The 15,468-nt window shown below is 43.6% G+C and overlaps 1 protein-coding gene across 1 annotated transcript in view; it reads right to left on the bottom strand.

Moving 5' to 3' along the window:
* Positions 1 to 15,468, bottom strand: part of ITPR2 (inositol 1,4,5-trisphosphate receptor type 2) — a 237,065-nt gene that overhangs the window by 44,189 nt on the left and 177,408 nt on the right. Inside the window, exons 44-45 of the mRNA XM_088528402.1 lie at positions 14,783 to 14,878; positions 13,947 to 14,066 (exon numbers count right to left, since the gene is read on the bottom strand). Coding sequence (XP_088384528.1) covers positions 13,947 to 14,066; positions 14,783 to 14,878 — 216 coding nt within the window. The remainder of the gene's footprint in view (positions 1 to 13,946; positions 14,067 to 14,782; positions 14,879 to 15,468) is intronic.

Below are 15,468 nucleotides of genomic sequence, written 5' to 3'. Positions count from 1 at the left end.
GGTTTGCCAGTCATCCCCATCTCACACGTCGGGGCACAGAGGGACCACAGCATGATCCTGCTGGAAGTTCACGGACCTTGGGAAAAGTGAGGCAAGAGCTGCTTATACACACGTGATGTGCATGAGATCTGATAGATCTGCTCTAAATTATCCTCCTACTTCTTCTGTCAGTAACCACATGAAATACAGGGTGGTTTGCCAGCCCAGCGGCCACCGGATCTTAGGTCTTTCTCCAGGGAGAAAAGAGACCAAATGTACAACTTTCAGCAACAGCTAAATAATTGCATCTGTTCAGATGAGTTTCACCTTGCCACGGAAACACACTCCTGCAGCTGTGGCCCACTTAGAGCCGCAATCCCTTCCTTCCTTCCCTGCAAGTTCCTTGGTTCTTAGAGTCAGGCAGTGCGAGAGCTGGCACCACCGAACCCCCTCGCAAGGGCAAACTCTAGTCACCTCATCAAATATCTCATTTTCTGCTTAGAGAGCAAGAAAGGATAAAAAACTGCCTGGGGGCTGCGAAGAAAACCCCTAAGGACTGGAAAACAAAAGCAAAAAGAAAGTCAAGGGATGCGTTGGACCTGCAAGAGGGTAGGAGACAGCGAGTGAGATGCTCTACCTAGGAGCACGGGGTCTTACCTCACAGCAGTTCCCTGTTCAGGGCAAGTGAAAGGGTCATGTTCTGGCAGTAAATAAGGAAGGAGAGAAAGCAAAGAAAAAAGGAAATGTCATCTTAACCATAACTGAGCAGAAATTTGTATTCCATCTGGCTCCAGCAGCAGCAATAATGACTTCTCAGCTCCCCATGCACCAGTCAAAATTGGATGGTGTTTCTGCAAGGCACAGGGCCACTTCCTTTCCAGAAGTCATTACGGTTTTATAGAGCGGCACCTTTGCACTCCACCACAAAGCAATCTGTTAACAAACATTAGGAACAGCGGGGATGGAGCAATGGGAGGCTCTCAAATCAAGTATTCATTGATTTCATTTAGATGATTATACTGTACGTAGAAGCCAAAAGGGTTTAGAGCTAATCTTCCCCCGATGGCTTGTGGGACATGAGAAAGGCGCTGGGTGGTCCAGGCTCTTTGGATCCTGCTGCTGGGTCTTCCGTGGCCTTGTGTAACCCCTGCTACATCCTCTCCCCTCCCTGGCCTCCACATGGCAGGCACGATAAAGTGTGGGTAATAATGCTCTACACCTCACAGGGCAGGGAGAAATAAAACACCTTGACTTTACCACATAAAAGAAACCACCACAGTTAAGTGATCACTTTCAGTACTACGTTTGCAGCCCCCAGAGTCATTTCATAGCTATTTTTGCTGTGGCTTTGCTGTTCTTCTATCCCTGACGAAAACTAGCAGAAAACAGAACAACTTGCTAATATTTCAATGAGCTTTACTTCCATTTGTGTTCTCTGCAATTTCTTTTGCAGGCAAAACTTACTTGTTTAAAAAAAAAAAAAAAAAAAGGACATGCATGCACATTTGGGAAAGTTCAGATCTGTGGACAAAATATGCGTCACAAGTAAACAAAATTAACAACTTGGGTATGTGGAGGGTGGTGGGGGGAAGTGGTGAAAGAACTAAATTGTACAACAACGGCCATGCCAGCTACACGTGCCTTGTAATGGGCAGCACTACAGAGATGAGCTGGACTGGCTCGTGACATGCACTGGTCACATCTGGGTTTTGGCACATGGTGATCGCCCCACGCACAGGATGTGGGCATCAGCACGCCGTGAGGAGGGTTACAACAGCTGCACTCGCAGGCTGCCTCCCGAGAGCACTGTGAACAACACGGGGGGATGCAGGAAGGAAGGACCTGAGCAGGTGATGGAAGCCAGGCATGAGCATGGCGAGATAATGAGGAGGTTTGGTGCAGGTGGAACATAAAGACAGCAGAGTTAGTAGAGCAAGTCCTCCTCACAGCCTAACCAGGAACAAGAACTCAGCCACACACAACTCCAGTGAAAAGCAGGTCAACACTACACACAAAGTAAGAGTTCACTAGAACACTCACCAACTTTGTACAGATCGAGTCAGAAAAACAGACCAAGAGCAGCAACAGACCAACAACCATATGGATCCCACATCCACGTAACAAGAGGACTGTTCACCTCTAAGAGGCACCAACAGTTTATAAACCTATAGAGTGTATATATATATATACATATCGGCTTGAGATAACTTGAGCTGGAAATGGCATACTCTCTTGAAGGGTTTCTCTCAAAAGTCTTTTGCTGTCAAGCACTTTCTAGGCTTCTATTTTTCTGAACAGTAGCTGTCTGCATAGTATCTATCTGCAGCTAACATGTGGCTTCTAAAAAGAAGAAATGCTAAGGAACAACTGCTTAGGACTCTGCTATTTCGAGGGCAATGCAGTGAGGGTAACCAAGGTCTTTTAAGTTCTAGGTTGGGCCTTATTTCCTTTTCTAAGTCATGAGACCAGAAGAAGCATTTGACTGCAAATCAACCTTTCTTCCTCTAGAAGCAAGAGTAGAGCAGAAAATAACTCACGGTTAACACTTCCCGAACCGGTTCCTCCCTTTCTCTTGGGGCAGCTTTTCCACACTGTGACTTCAAGCGGGATGCGATTCACCGGCCCAAATGAGGATACACCCATCAGCTCCGCCACATGGAGCTTGGCCTGGAGGAATGTCATTAGCCCTTGTACAGGTTGGGATGAGCCATCCATTCACCTTCAGAGCAGCTCAGTAGAGAGGCATAAATCCTCAGCTGCAGCTTGGTACCGTGGCTCAGCCTCCATGATTCCAGTGCTCGAGATACGGCCATTAGGAGGTCTTTGTTGGCACAGCAATAGCAAAGCAACAGGGCTGTTCAAAGCCCATCTTGTTAGGACCCCAGCTCTTAAAGAGGTTATTTCCGTAACACACAGAAAAGAATAACTTGGTCATGATGTAAGGTCATACCAGATTATACCACATTATAGCAGGAGGTGGGCAGCTGAAGCTGCATTCTGTCAAATTCACAGTAGACTTGTATCTTCCAGTCTATGAGGTGTCTGATGTACGTATCTTGTGGGACAGTCTACATATTCTTGTGGGCAGGAAATAGGACAGTTACCAGGGGTGGAGAGGGACGGGAAATGAGAGAAGTCTCCCTTCATATGACTACAGTGCCAAAACTTTCTAGCAGTTTCAATCACCCTCCTGGATGTGTGCCTTACCCTCCAACTGGCCACTTTACGGGCACAGAAATAGAGCAGAAAGTGAAATGGTGACTGATTCTCTCCAACTCTGTCCTGAGGACTCCTGCTGTCCTCAGGAGAGCAGTTTCACCTGGTGTCTATGAAGTAGTAGTGCATAGTGGGAGAGTAAAAAGAACAGTTGAATTTCATATCATATCCTATCGATTGATCAATAACTAATGCTGCTCTGCCTGACCAGTTATCATCTAAATGGTGCTCTGCGGACATACACATAGGAAAAAAAAAAGACTGAGAAGACTGTCTTATGTTCAAGACTACCGCAGATCATCAGTGTACTAGTTATGTCAGTCCCATCCCAATGCAATGATCCAAAAGGAAATTAAAAAGAAAAAAAAAAGAAAAGAAAGGTTAAAAAAAAATCTGAAAAACCTTGACTATACATAACAGAAGAGAAACCATTTCACAGAAACGTGGAGGGACCTCTAGGGATCATCTAGACCAACTCTCCTGCTCAAGCAAGGTCACCTAGTACACACTGCCCAGGATTGTCTCCAGGGGGCTTTTGAATACCTCCAAGGAAGGAGACTCAACAACCTCCCTCAGCAACCTATTCTAGTGCTCTGTTATCCTCACAGTCCCAGCTCTCTCAGCCTCTCCTCATAGGAGGGATGCTCCAGTTCCCTAATCACCTTCGTAGCCCTATGCTGGACTCCCCAGTAGCTCCATGTCTCTCTTGTACTGGGCAGCTCAGCACTGGACATAGCACTCTACATGGAGCCTCGCCAGGACTGAGCAGAAGGGAAGGAGCACCTCCTTTGACCTGCTGGCAACATTCCTCCTAATGCACCCCAGGATACCATGGCCACAAGGGCCCATTGCTGGCTCATGGTCAGTCTGTACTCCACTAGGACACTCAGGTGATTCTCCACAAAGCTGCTGTCCAGCAGGTCAACCCCAGCCTGTACTTGTGCCTGGGGTTGCTCCACCCTAGGTGCAGGACTTTGCACTTGTCTTTATTGAACTACATGAAGTTCCTCTCTGCCTGTCTCTCCAACCTGCCCAGGTCCCTCTGAACGGCAGCGCAGCCCTCTGGGGTATCAGGTGCTGCTGCCAGTTCTGCATCACCAAACTTGCTGAGGGGGCGCTCGGTCCCTTCATCCAGGTCACTGATGAATAAGCTAAACAATACTGGACCCAGTATTGACCTCTGCAGGACACCGCGAGCTACAGGCCTCCAACTAGACCCTGCACCACTGATCACAACGCGCTGAGTTCTGCCATCCAGCCACTTCTCCAGCCACCTCACTGCCTGCTCATGTAGTCCACGCTTCCTCAGGCAGCCTCTGAGGATGCTAGGGCAGACAGTGTCTACAGCCTGTCTGAAGTCAAGGTAGACAACATCCACTGCTCTCCCCTCACCTACCTGACCAGTTGTTCTATCACAGAAGGATATCAGGTTGGTTAAGCATGATTTTTCTTAATTTTCTTCTACTCCAGCTTGATCAGATGCTTATCCAGGTGAAGGTCTGAAGCTGTTTTTCTGCTGCTATACTACTGGTGGTCATAACTAACGGACCACTTAATCCTTGGTGTAGAAAAACACAATCAGCTGTTAACACTAAATTTCACAACTGGGCACTTCTGATCACTCACTCTCACTGCAGCCACAGAAGAAGTGTGGTGAGGACCTTTATTTTCAGTTTTCTGTGCTGGGTGAAGTAAGTGAAATAAAGAAGATGGCAACTGAGGTAGTTCCGCCTATTTGTAGATTACAAATTCAGATCTTGTCAATTCTGGAAAACTCTATTATGACTGAGATACCTAATTAAATTATGACATCAGAAGAAATGAGTTAAAACCGAGCAACTGTGAGGAACAGACATATTTTGACACTCTGATTAATGCTCTTTATTTTTGTTAACCTGTAATTACTTCGGTGACTACTGAACGATTGAGAGGAGAAGAAAAGAATGTCTTTGTTATAGAAGACCTCCTCCCTGTTTTTAATTAAGGTGTAGGATTTCACAATGCAGATATCTGAGGCCTATTAGAACTGCTCTGATAATATTAAATAAGACCAGAATTCGCTTTCATGATATTTCCAAGGTTACCCATGGAAAATCAAAACAAACAAACAAAGCAAGTTCCTCCTAGCTCAGAATAAAATGTTTTAGACCTGCTTTATATGTAAGAAAAAGAGCACTTCTTTGGTTCATTTGAAGGTCACCTCTAATGGAAAAGCCCCAGCTGTGCCTTCAGAGGAAGACTTCACCAGAGTAGACAAGTTACAATTCAACACTTTGTGCTGTACAGCTTTCTTGATAAAGGGTGTTTGCTGCAATATGAACAAAGTAAGTAGCTATATTACATACATTTCTGAGTAGAAAATATGTATACACTGTGGTTGAGGGCAACTGAAAGTGCAGTCTGCTTTGCAGAATGACTTTGTAAAGGTCGCACTGCGAGGACCCACATTTACTGTCTCTCAATGGCTTCTGGATCAAGTTTACTTAGTTTACAAGTAAAATATTGCGGTTTTGTTTGTTTGCTTCTTCCTAGTTAACTCTTATCCATGAGAACTCAGCCAAAAAGCTGAAAGTCAAGCTGTGCTCTTCTTGGCCCATGTATTGCTACTCTGGCAAAGATTATGCAGGCCAAATGCTAATGGGAGCTCCAGTGAAAGAGCAGGATTTGAGGATATGGGTCAAGTTCCCTCCTAGTGTAGATAAATACAGCTTACCTCCCCCTTCAGTGGGGATAACCCATAGAGACCAATTGAGGATCCATAATCCCATAAAGACCAATTGGAGATCTGGTCAAATGAGGACCCTTTTTTAACAACAGAAAGCTAAGTAATAACATTGGTGGTAATACAGAATCAAAGGAGAACTCAAGTTGTTCTCCCAAGCCCATGCTGCTTCAGATAGTAATAAAAAGGGAGTATGTTAATCGCTTATACAGGAATGTAAACAGCGCCTGCGAGCAGAAAATATATTAAATTAGACTATGTCATTCTCCTGCAGCCAGTTTTCAGAGTAAAACCACAGACTAATGTGAAGATTTCACAATGCAAACATTTGACAAAGAAAAGACATTTCTTCTGCTATAACGTTAGGGCCCTGACACCAATAAAACATATTTCCCAATGACAAAAACCTTTTAAACCACAAAACACAAGGACACAGGCCTACAGAAGTCCAAAATAGAAGAAAAAACCCACAAAACAGAAATAGTAGGGCCACCTGTGCATTAGGGCAATGCACAGTTACAGCCAAACAGGATGTATCCCCCATTAATATCACATATAATAAAACCTACATATGCCTACATACACATTTAATCATACTGTAGGAATCTAGGATCTACAATCTTTCTGGCAACAGTGAAAAGCTCGGGCTTGGATACCAGCAACTTGCAGCAGTCCAAATCTCCGAAGGACAGGTGGAGGTCCCCATTTGGATCCCTATCACCAGGTAAACGCTTTCAAGATGAAAGGAAGTAATCGAAACAGTCAAAGAACAAGTTGCCAAGGTTTTAACCTGAGACCTAACAGTGAAGGACAAGATGCCACAGTTTTAACCCAAGACCTAACAGGAGCCACAGACATTTGTTTAATCTTTCAGGTGCTCATTAGTGCCAGGCCCCTGTGGCAGCCCCCATACTGTCTCTCTGCACCGCAGCTGGCTGAAGGTAGAGTTATATACCATCCTAATGAGCTGCAAGGAGGGTGATGTGCGTCATTGGCTCCTGTTTCAATCTTGGCAATCTAAGTGTAAAAGCCTTGCAACAGCTTCTGATTCTGCTGACATTTAATTAGCCGGTGTCATTTGGATGCCATAGCCTGTCTCATCAGGATGATAACTACAAAACAACATGTGGAGCATAAAAGTTCTACGAGAAGTTTCAGGTCTGGCAGACAAGGATACGAGTCCCCTGACAGTCATGGTTCCTGGGACCGTTCCCCATTAGCCCTTTGTTTTGGCACTGTTACAGTGACAGAAACAAAAAACAAAACAAAAAAACCCAAATCTGCAAACCTCAGCAAAGCCTTGCAAAAAAGCGGCATCCTTTAGTTTTAAAATTCAACCTGCCCTGAGGAAAGGGAACATCTTATCATACAAACTCAAGCTATTTGCCCTGAAAGACAGGTTTGATTGATTCTAAGGTATTCGTTGCTCAGTGCCATTCTTATGACCCATGCATAGAAAGGCAGAGTCCCGACTTCCATGAGGACCCCATGACTTACAGCGAGGGCATGCTGAATTGTAGAAGCCTGGAGCCCACACGGCCAGCATCAGCTTGGGCTCAGCACACGCAGGGTCTGCTCGGACAGGTCCAGGCTCTTCACATCTGGCAGCGAGCAGGGCTGGAAGGTGCTGAGTGCAGCCTGTGCCTCATCCGCCCCGACTCTGAGTACGAGAGCTTGGCCTCACTCCTGGCACTCCACATACTGAGTCTTGTTCTCAGAGCTCTGGAGCACAGGCTGAGGCTGACTGTCTATGAGGGCTTAGCCTGCAAGGTGAGTGAAGAGCAGGTCTAGTCCTAAATGGGCATTCAGGCCTCAGCAAATCACCAGTGTAGACACCCTCTTGAAGCAGTCCTATTTGCAGCACCAAAAAGCTTGTGCATAGACAAGGGAAACAGATGTACGAGGGAAAGCAAAGAGGGACTCAGCTATTTTAGAACACAGGGTTAGCAGGTCAAGCTAAGTTAACTCTTAACTCAGAGCCATTTTTACTAGATCATCCTCTAATCTTAAAAGGTAGCCCTTATTATTTAAAAATATGTGCACTTTTTTTTTTTCTCCTCACTTGCCTTCAGGCAGTGTTGGTTAGGAGTTTTAAAGATTCAGTGACCCAATGTGACCACCAAATCTCAGGTCTTCCGGAGTGTCCTTTGTGGAGCTGAAAGTTGCTTCCCAACTTTCTGAGAGGCCAAACCTGCCTTGTATGGGAAAACGATCTGGGAGGATGAGGACAGGAAGATCCCTTTTAGGTAGATGTTATGGGGTGGTAACCATGCCCCCAAGGGGCACGGGAAAGAAAATGTCTGCAAGGCTTTTCTGCTGGGCTTCTGTTCGTGTCTTTTCCATGGCATCTGTTCGTGTCTTTTCCATGGCATAACTACAAGGTTCCAGGCAGCTAATGCCCGCTGCAGACCTGCCGAATTTGTAACTGGTTCCATCCACCCATTCTCCTCAAAAGCCTGCCCAGAATGTCTTTGCTGTGCACAATATAAATGTGCAGTATAAAGTAACTCATTTCTGCCTTATTCCCTAACACTTCTTTTTAAACAGTCAAATTTTGCCCCAAGTCTATCCCTGACCACAGTCACGCTTCCTTCCTGCAGAACCCTGTGCAAAACACCATGACAAATCTGTTCACGTCATTTCATACTGCATCTCTTTCCACTGCATCCTTTGTGTTGACTTGAATTAAACAGAAGCCAGGACAAATGGATGAATATGAGAATTCACATGCATCTTACTTATTTAATAAATATATGCTCCAACACCAAAATTAACTACTCACAAATAACATAAATGACCTCCCGCACACACACACTTAGCCCCATTATATTAGGAAAACTCTTCCTGCCTTAGCAATCCATACTATTAGCAGTACAGCAAAGTTTATTTTAAAATATACTTTCGTATGATTTCTTGGAGTACTAACATGCTCTGGGATTATGCACTTCTCAACTGTCAACCATACTACCCGTTAAGTGACAATTTTCCTCATTAGTAAAGTAGCTGGGATCGCATGAGCACAGGAGGAAACCCAGTGTAGCAGTTAAAGCAAAGCACTGGGGGCCAAGCAAGCTGCCCTCCTCCCCATGATGGCTAATGACTTGCTGTCTACGCCAGTGTCTGGCTTGGTGTCTTTATCTGTAAATTGGGGTAATGCTTTACTACTTTCAGAGGGGGAAACAAAATTCAGTAAACCATCTATTCTTTTGAATATTCACTAAACTATCTGCCTTTTCCTTGGAAGGAAGAGGCAAAAAAAAAAAAAGAAAAAAAAAGGGAAGCTTAACTCTTTATGTACGTGAGGAACTGCTCTTAATATAATAATTTACTTGTTCTGCTCTAACACGCAGGAGCCCCAGAACCAGGAGGCACACAGCTGATGCAGAACAGGAAGGTGGTCCCAGCCCCATCTGTACTGCAGGAAGATAGAAGGGCATGAGCAGCAAAAAGCCAAAGGAAAAGGTTTTGTGCTCCTTTTTTATATATGTGTCGATGAGTTTTATAATGTGGATAGCTATTTTTTTTTTATTTACAACTACCTTAAGTTTCTCCTTAATGAACACATCATACCCAGGTCTTGTTAATAAACCAATACTATTTCACGTGACAAAAAACACTAACTTAAAAAAAAAAGTGTGTACTGTATTACTATTCCCATGTTATTAATCCATGCCATCAATAATTATTACTGTTTTAATTGCCTAGTTAGCAAATATTATTCATGCATACACACCATATATTACACTGCATGAAGTAAATATGGCAAGAGGAGATTAGTTATCTCAAGACAAGTCTGATAAATAAATCTTGATTCTACTATTAATATACTTCAGAAAGACAATTATATAGAGCCAAATTACCTGTTTTGCTCGCCCTACTGATAATCAGCACCAGGGGGGAAGGAGTATGAGTTTCCCTTATCTCCCATTGCAACTGCAAACTTAGTGCATCCAGAAAGACCCTTATAATTCACAGCAAAATCCTGCTTGTTTTCCCTCTGTGTATTTTAAGAGTCTGTCAATGAAAGAGAACTTCCAACTGCGTTAGTCTATCAGGAGAGCGCTTGGTTCAAGCTGGTGTGTGTTTATGTGCTATACCTACACAGCTGCCACACAGCGTTAATTTTCTTCTAACCTTATGAGGCAGAGGAAATGATTTTCCATTTTGTCCTGGTGCCATCAGGCCAATGTCATATTTACGGAAGCAGTTTTGGTACCTCCTTGGGATTTAAACGCAGCTATAACGTACCTATATAAAAGCCCCTTCTATTTACTAGGGGGTTGCAAATGTAATACACAATTTCAAGACTCCCTCTCTCTCCAGGAAGGAGAGCGATGCTTAAATGCTGAAAATTAAAACAAACATTTGGCTTGTCTGTGAGCCTCAGCACACAGAACACGAAAGGGAAGAAACCCTAGGTCAGTACCTCTACTGTTGCAAGGAATCACAAGGGAATCACAGGCAGGGGAATCACAAGGGACTGAAACTTCACTACAGGGTTGCAGTTTGCTTCCCTACTCCCTGCCCACTCACATGCTTCTAGATCAAGGTCATGCCTACATAGTTCTCCAGGCAGATAAAAGCATATGCTTCCCGTGTTCCAACCTGACTAGAAGCTATGTATATTTATTTAATGTACTTTTGAGCCTCATGAATACGCCCCGCTGAAAGATTCAGTGTACTGGGTTGGCCTCCATGCCTGATTTACAGAGTTTGCATCCAACTGAAAAACACAGGAAAACACTAAGTTTTCTCTGTCTATAGCAGCACAGATACCCACGAACACACTATAGAAGTATGTGTTTAGAGTAATTTTATAGTAATTGTAAAAATTTGTCATGAACTTCACAGAAATATTACCATTTCCAGTAGCTTTCTTACTTTACAAACTATTTTTACTTTACAACCTACTAAAAGGCTTGCCTGTAACTATCAGTTAAAAAGCTCAGGCAGCCATCTGAAAAGCCAGAGGGTTTCTTTTGGCCTTTCATGATGGTATGTTTTTGGTAGCCACTGAAAAATTTGTTTCTCACATTTAACTCTCATGCGCAGAAGCACCAATGTAAGGTTCACTTTTTTGTGTGTGCTACAGTGCCAAAAACTTTTGTAAACTCTGCAGAGCTATCCCAGCAAGATGAAGTCTCCTTACAAGACTTGGCAAAACGAAGTGCAGCCTGCTTTACCTTTTCAAAAAGATATCAATAAAAACAGCACAAAAATTTCTTCAGATTGAAGCATGAAATGGAGAGGGATAGCAACTGGTGGGACTATGCATATCAGACCACTGGGATTCATCCAGGCCTGCTGTGAGAAATTAGCAGTGTCAAGCTCGAGGCTTGGTCCTCAGCATGGCATTTGAGCAAGACACAGAACATGGAGTTCCCTCAGGCGATTCTGGAGAGAAGAGCTGTGACCGCTCTCTATCTGGCAACAACCGGCCCATTTTTCCAGTGATGTCAAGGACCAGCGTGTCACGTCTCCGAATGGCTGAAGCAGAGCTACATCTGGGATGGGCTCCCACACCAATGCCGCGTTGCAGCAGGGCTGATTCCTTGTACATAACTCAAGGGCTGCTTTCTCTTGGTGGTGAGAGATAGGTTGAATAGGGAAAGTGGGGAACAGCAGCATCCAGAGGGCAAAGCTGTTGCACACAGCAGTTGGGAGAAGGATGAAAATACAAAGGGAAGAAAAGAGAGGATGGAGAAAGATGTGGAAGAGAAGTGGTAACTGTTGAAATGTGGCAGCCCTTGTGCTCCCATCATGCCCCAGACTGCTGTGCCAACACGGGTCTACGTGTGCAGGGGTGAGCGTGCGGGCACCCGCGTTCCTACGCGTGCATGTGGGGCAGGCACTGGGAGGAGGCAAAGGAAGTTTACCAACAGAGATCTCAGCCTTGCTCGTGACATATTTGTAACTTTCTATGCACTGTGGGTCAAACATTTACAAGAATGCCTTTTGCTTCTGGTAAAACCGGCCACAGGAAGGGCAAGGAAGGATGTAGTGGTGGCAAAATGCAGAACCCACTGGAGCCCTGAAGAGCTCAACGACAAAAACTGAAAGTCTGAGCTCCCCAAAATAAACTGTCTGTGTTTGAGGGCTGTAATAGCAAAAAGAGGAACTCTTGGTCCCGATTCTGTAATTACAGAGGATGTCTGAAAGCTCTCACTACAGCGAGCGGTCACATGCAAGCGTCAGGGAGGTGTCTGCAGAGCCATGCTGGCTGTAGGAAAAAACTAAAGGCAGATGAAGTGTGAAACCGTGAGGAGCAAAGAACCATTGGGCCCATGAGGGCAGCGGAGCCGCGCGCAGGCCCGGCCGCCCGCAGACGTGGCCGGGCAGAGTGGCTGTTTGGAGAGCGGAGCCAGGAAAGGAACCAGGCAACAATGGCCTCGCCGAGGAGGCACCGGGGTCACATCCTGCCCGGAGGCCACGTGGGGAGAGAGGCCGAGGAGCAAAGCCCAGCCGGCCCGTGCCAAGAATCACAGCCTTTCCATGCGGCAGGAGAGGGAAGGCCCCGTGCTGCTTGGCCTTCCATTGCCCTCTGGCGAGACGAGGCCTGGCATGGCGGCAGAGCCACCGTACGAGGTGCCGCCGGCCCTGCTGCACAAAGCAAGAAGAGGAAACCGCTCCTGTTCGTAAAGAGATGGATATTTTTACAGCAAGCAGAACCCCTCATGCCATTTAATTCTACAGAAATGGTAGGAGCTCACTAAATTGCTGCCAAGAGCCTCATGCCACGGCTCAGGAGCCCACCGAGCAGCTACCTCCACACCTCAGCTAGTGCTGCGCCCCATACAGGGAGCTCTCTGGGCGCTCACGGTCCATACTCTGCACTCAATAGCTGCTTTAACATGGTCACAAACCTGGTAAAGTCAAACTCTACTCTACAGGGAAGACATAAAATACTAACATTTTGATCTTGCAAGCACCTACATTTTTGTTGCAAGCAGTCACACAAGGTAAGGAGCTCCAGGTACCCTCTAAAAATTCCGTTATCACTGATGAGTGTCTTACTCAGAGGACTACATCGGGCACAAAAGCAGAACATGGTCACTCATAACAATGTTTTGACCATTTCTTCTTATTAAACAACATCTTTTTATTTAAATACACTGCAAGCATGCCAGCAGAATTCACTGTTTTTCCACTTCTCACTTAAGAGAAATATTGCACAACACTAGTGTAACCATGGACTGTTTTCTTGTCCTTTCCCATTTAGTTTTGCTTTAATTCCTAACAATTTTTGACAAGAATAACCCATGTAGAACACTCCTTTTCCCTTGTTTTTTTCCTTTTTATTTAATAGAAAAAATTCTTACTGTGTTGGTTTTATGAAATACTTACTTAATTCTATCATTTCTGATATAATCAAAAAATAGTCTTTTTTACCCTTTTTATCCTTATACACTCTTTCCAGTATTCTTAATGCAACTGAAAAATAAATAACTAATTCAATATCCCCTGTTCTGAAGAATAAATATCTCATAAGGTAAAAATAATCATGTACATTCTATCTTTACCAGCACAGAAGGAAAAGTGAAGAGAAAAAACTTGGAAGTACTACAATTAAATTCAAAGGAGGAAACAGTAAAAAATCCCACTTGTTCCTATTGTCTGAATAATTAATATATCTAAAACAAAATTAATCTTTTCCATTCAAATTCACTCAATATTACAATTGAAGTTGCTAATTTAAATCAGTATTAATAACTTGATTTATGAATCGATTAATATAAATGAGCCATTAATGTTGAAAAAGAAGACAAAGCAAATGTGCATTAATTGCTTTATTCTAAATGGTTATTTCACACAAGCAGAGTCTACCAAATCCTGCAGAGTGCCTACTCTCACAGTGGGACCCCTTCCTTCTCCTGCTATGAGCATCATTCCCGATAACATCAAGCCATACACAAACATGAGCCAGAAGAAACAAGAGGAGAAAACATCTCTTTTTGATCAGACAGGTTTTGCACGGAGTTTAAGCACTTAATGCTTTCCTAGCAGCAGTTTCACAACAAGCAAGACATACCTGATGTGCCAATATGTAGATATTATGGCCAACATCTTTTGGTGAGATGCCATCATCTCCATTCTCTTCCTCATGGTCACACTCTAGGCCTTGATTATAGGCATTCTTCATCACATCCACCTGCAACACAACCCCAACCAAGGAGAGAGGAAATAACTTCCATTTTCAGAAAAAAAAAACAAAACAAAATAAACAAACAAAAAATCCCATGCTGTGTTTGAACGCATGCACATTTTTTTCAGCTCAAGCCTGGCCAGGTGCCCTGCAATGCTAAAAGAAGAGTGAGCAGTCTGAGAAACACTTTCTGAATAAAGGAAAGCTTGAAGTATTTATGAAGCTCCAAACTGCCACGTTTCTCATCAGCAGAACTTCTGCACCCACAAGAAAGGAACAGGAATGCTGAGCCTTTGTAAAACGATGGTTTTTTTTTTTTTTCCAAACACTTTAAAGACAGATCAACAGGTAGTGTATATATATGTGTATACATGTACACACACATGGTCCTGCTAGCAGTGTTTCACAAACCGTGCAAGTTTCATTTCCCAGTTTTTGACAAAGTATGCTTAAAGACAGCCTTCCAGAGTATGATAGTTTAGTTAGGAAACAATTACAGAAAAAGTGCTTGAACGGGTAAAAATAATGAAGTTGTAAAGACTGAAACCATGCATGCTTGATCCTTTTAAAGTACTTTCCTGTGCATTAGTACTATCCTGATACGTTGTGTCGCTGTATGCTGCCAACACACTTCAGCTCAGATGCAGATCATTTTAAAATATTTTAATGCCAGATTTTTTTTTTCAGCCAGAAGATTTATGAATATTCAAAAGTTTTCTCACCAGTTCCCTTGGTCTCATGTTGAAAAGGATTCTCTCCGCATTCTCACTGTCATGCCTGCTTTCCATAATAGCCAGCAGAAGCTTGGAGGCATTGTTCTAGGGATACAAAGGCAAGTTAATGCAAATTTAAAATCTATTTCATGGATTAACGATCCTTGCATTTGTTTTAATTGAGATTAGGAAGACCACTTTTTTAAGCGGCTAAGATTTTAAACTGCTTGCATCTTTTGTTTTACTGACATATTTAATAGGTTTTCTTCCCATTTTAATGTCAGCATGCTATAAGGCTAACTAACCATGCAAGCTACACTGGAAGAGCATTTTAAATATTGAGAAATATCTGACTTAAATTCAGGGCTTTGTTCTGTACTGTGCACCAGAAATGAGTTCCCATTTGCCTTTCTTATTGCCCACCTAGCAATTTTTGCCATGGCATTTTGTTAAAACAATTCTCAACAGAGGTAATTACAAAAGGTATTACACAAAAGGTTTTATCATTCAGGTACCTTTCTTTCTCCTTTGCTTTTTATAAAGTCTTACTGGCTATTATTTGGGGGCTATAAAACAAACTGTTCTCCTACATCCCTGGATTTTTGTTTCATGCCAAGTATTTCTAAAGGAATGCATAAAGATATCCTTTACTTTTTCAGCTGTCTGCTTTTCACACAGATCTCTCCCAAGGATGG

Source organism: Tinamus guttatus, unplaced genomic scaffold (genome assembly GCF_059628265.1).
Source record: "Tinamus guttatus ecotype Peru unplaced genomic scaffold, ASM5962826v1 Tinamus_guttatus_pri_ptg000308l, whole genome shotgun sequence".
Lineage (NCBI taxonomy): Eukaryota > Metazoa > Chordata > Aves > Tinamiformes > Tinamidae > Tinamus > Tinamus guttatus.
This window is presented reverse-complemented; position numbering and strand designations above follow the sequence as displayed.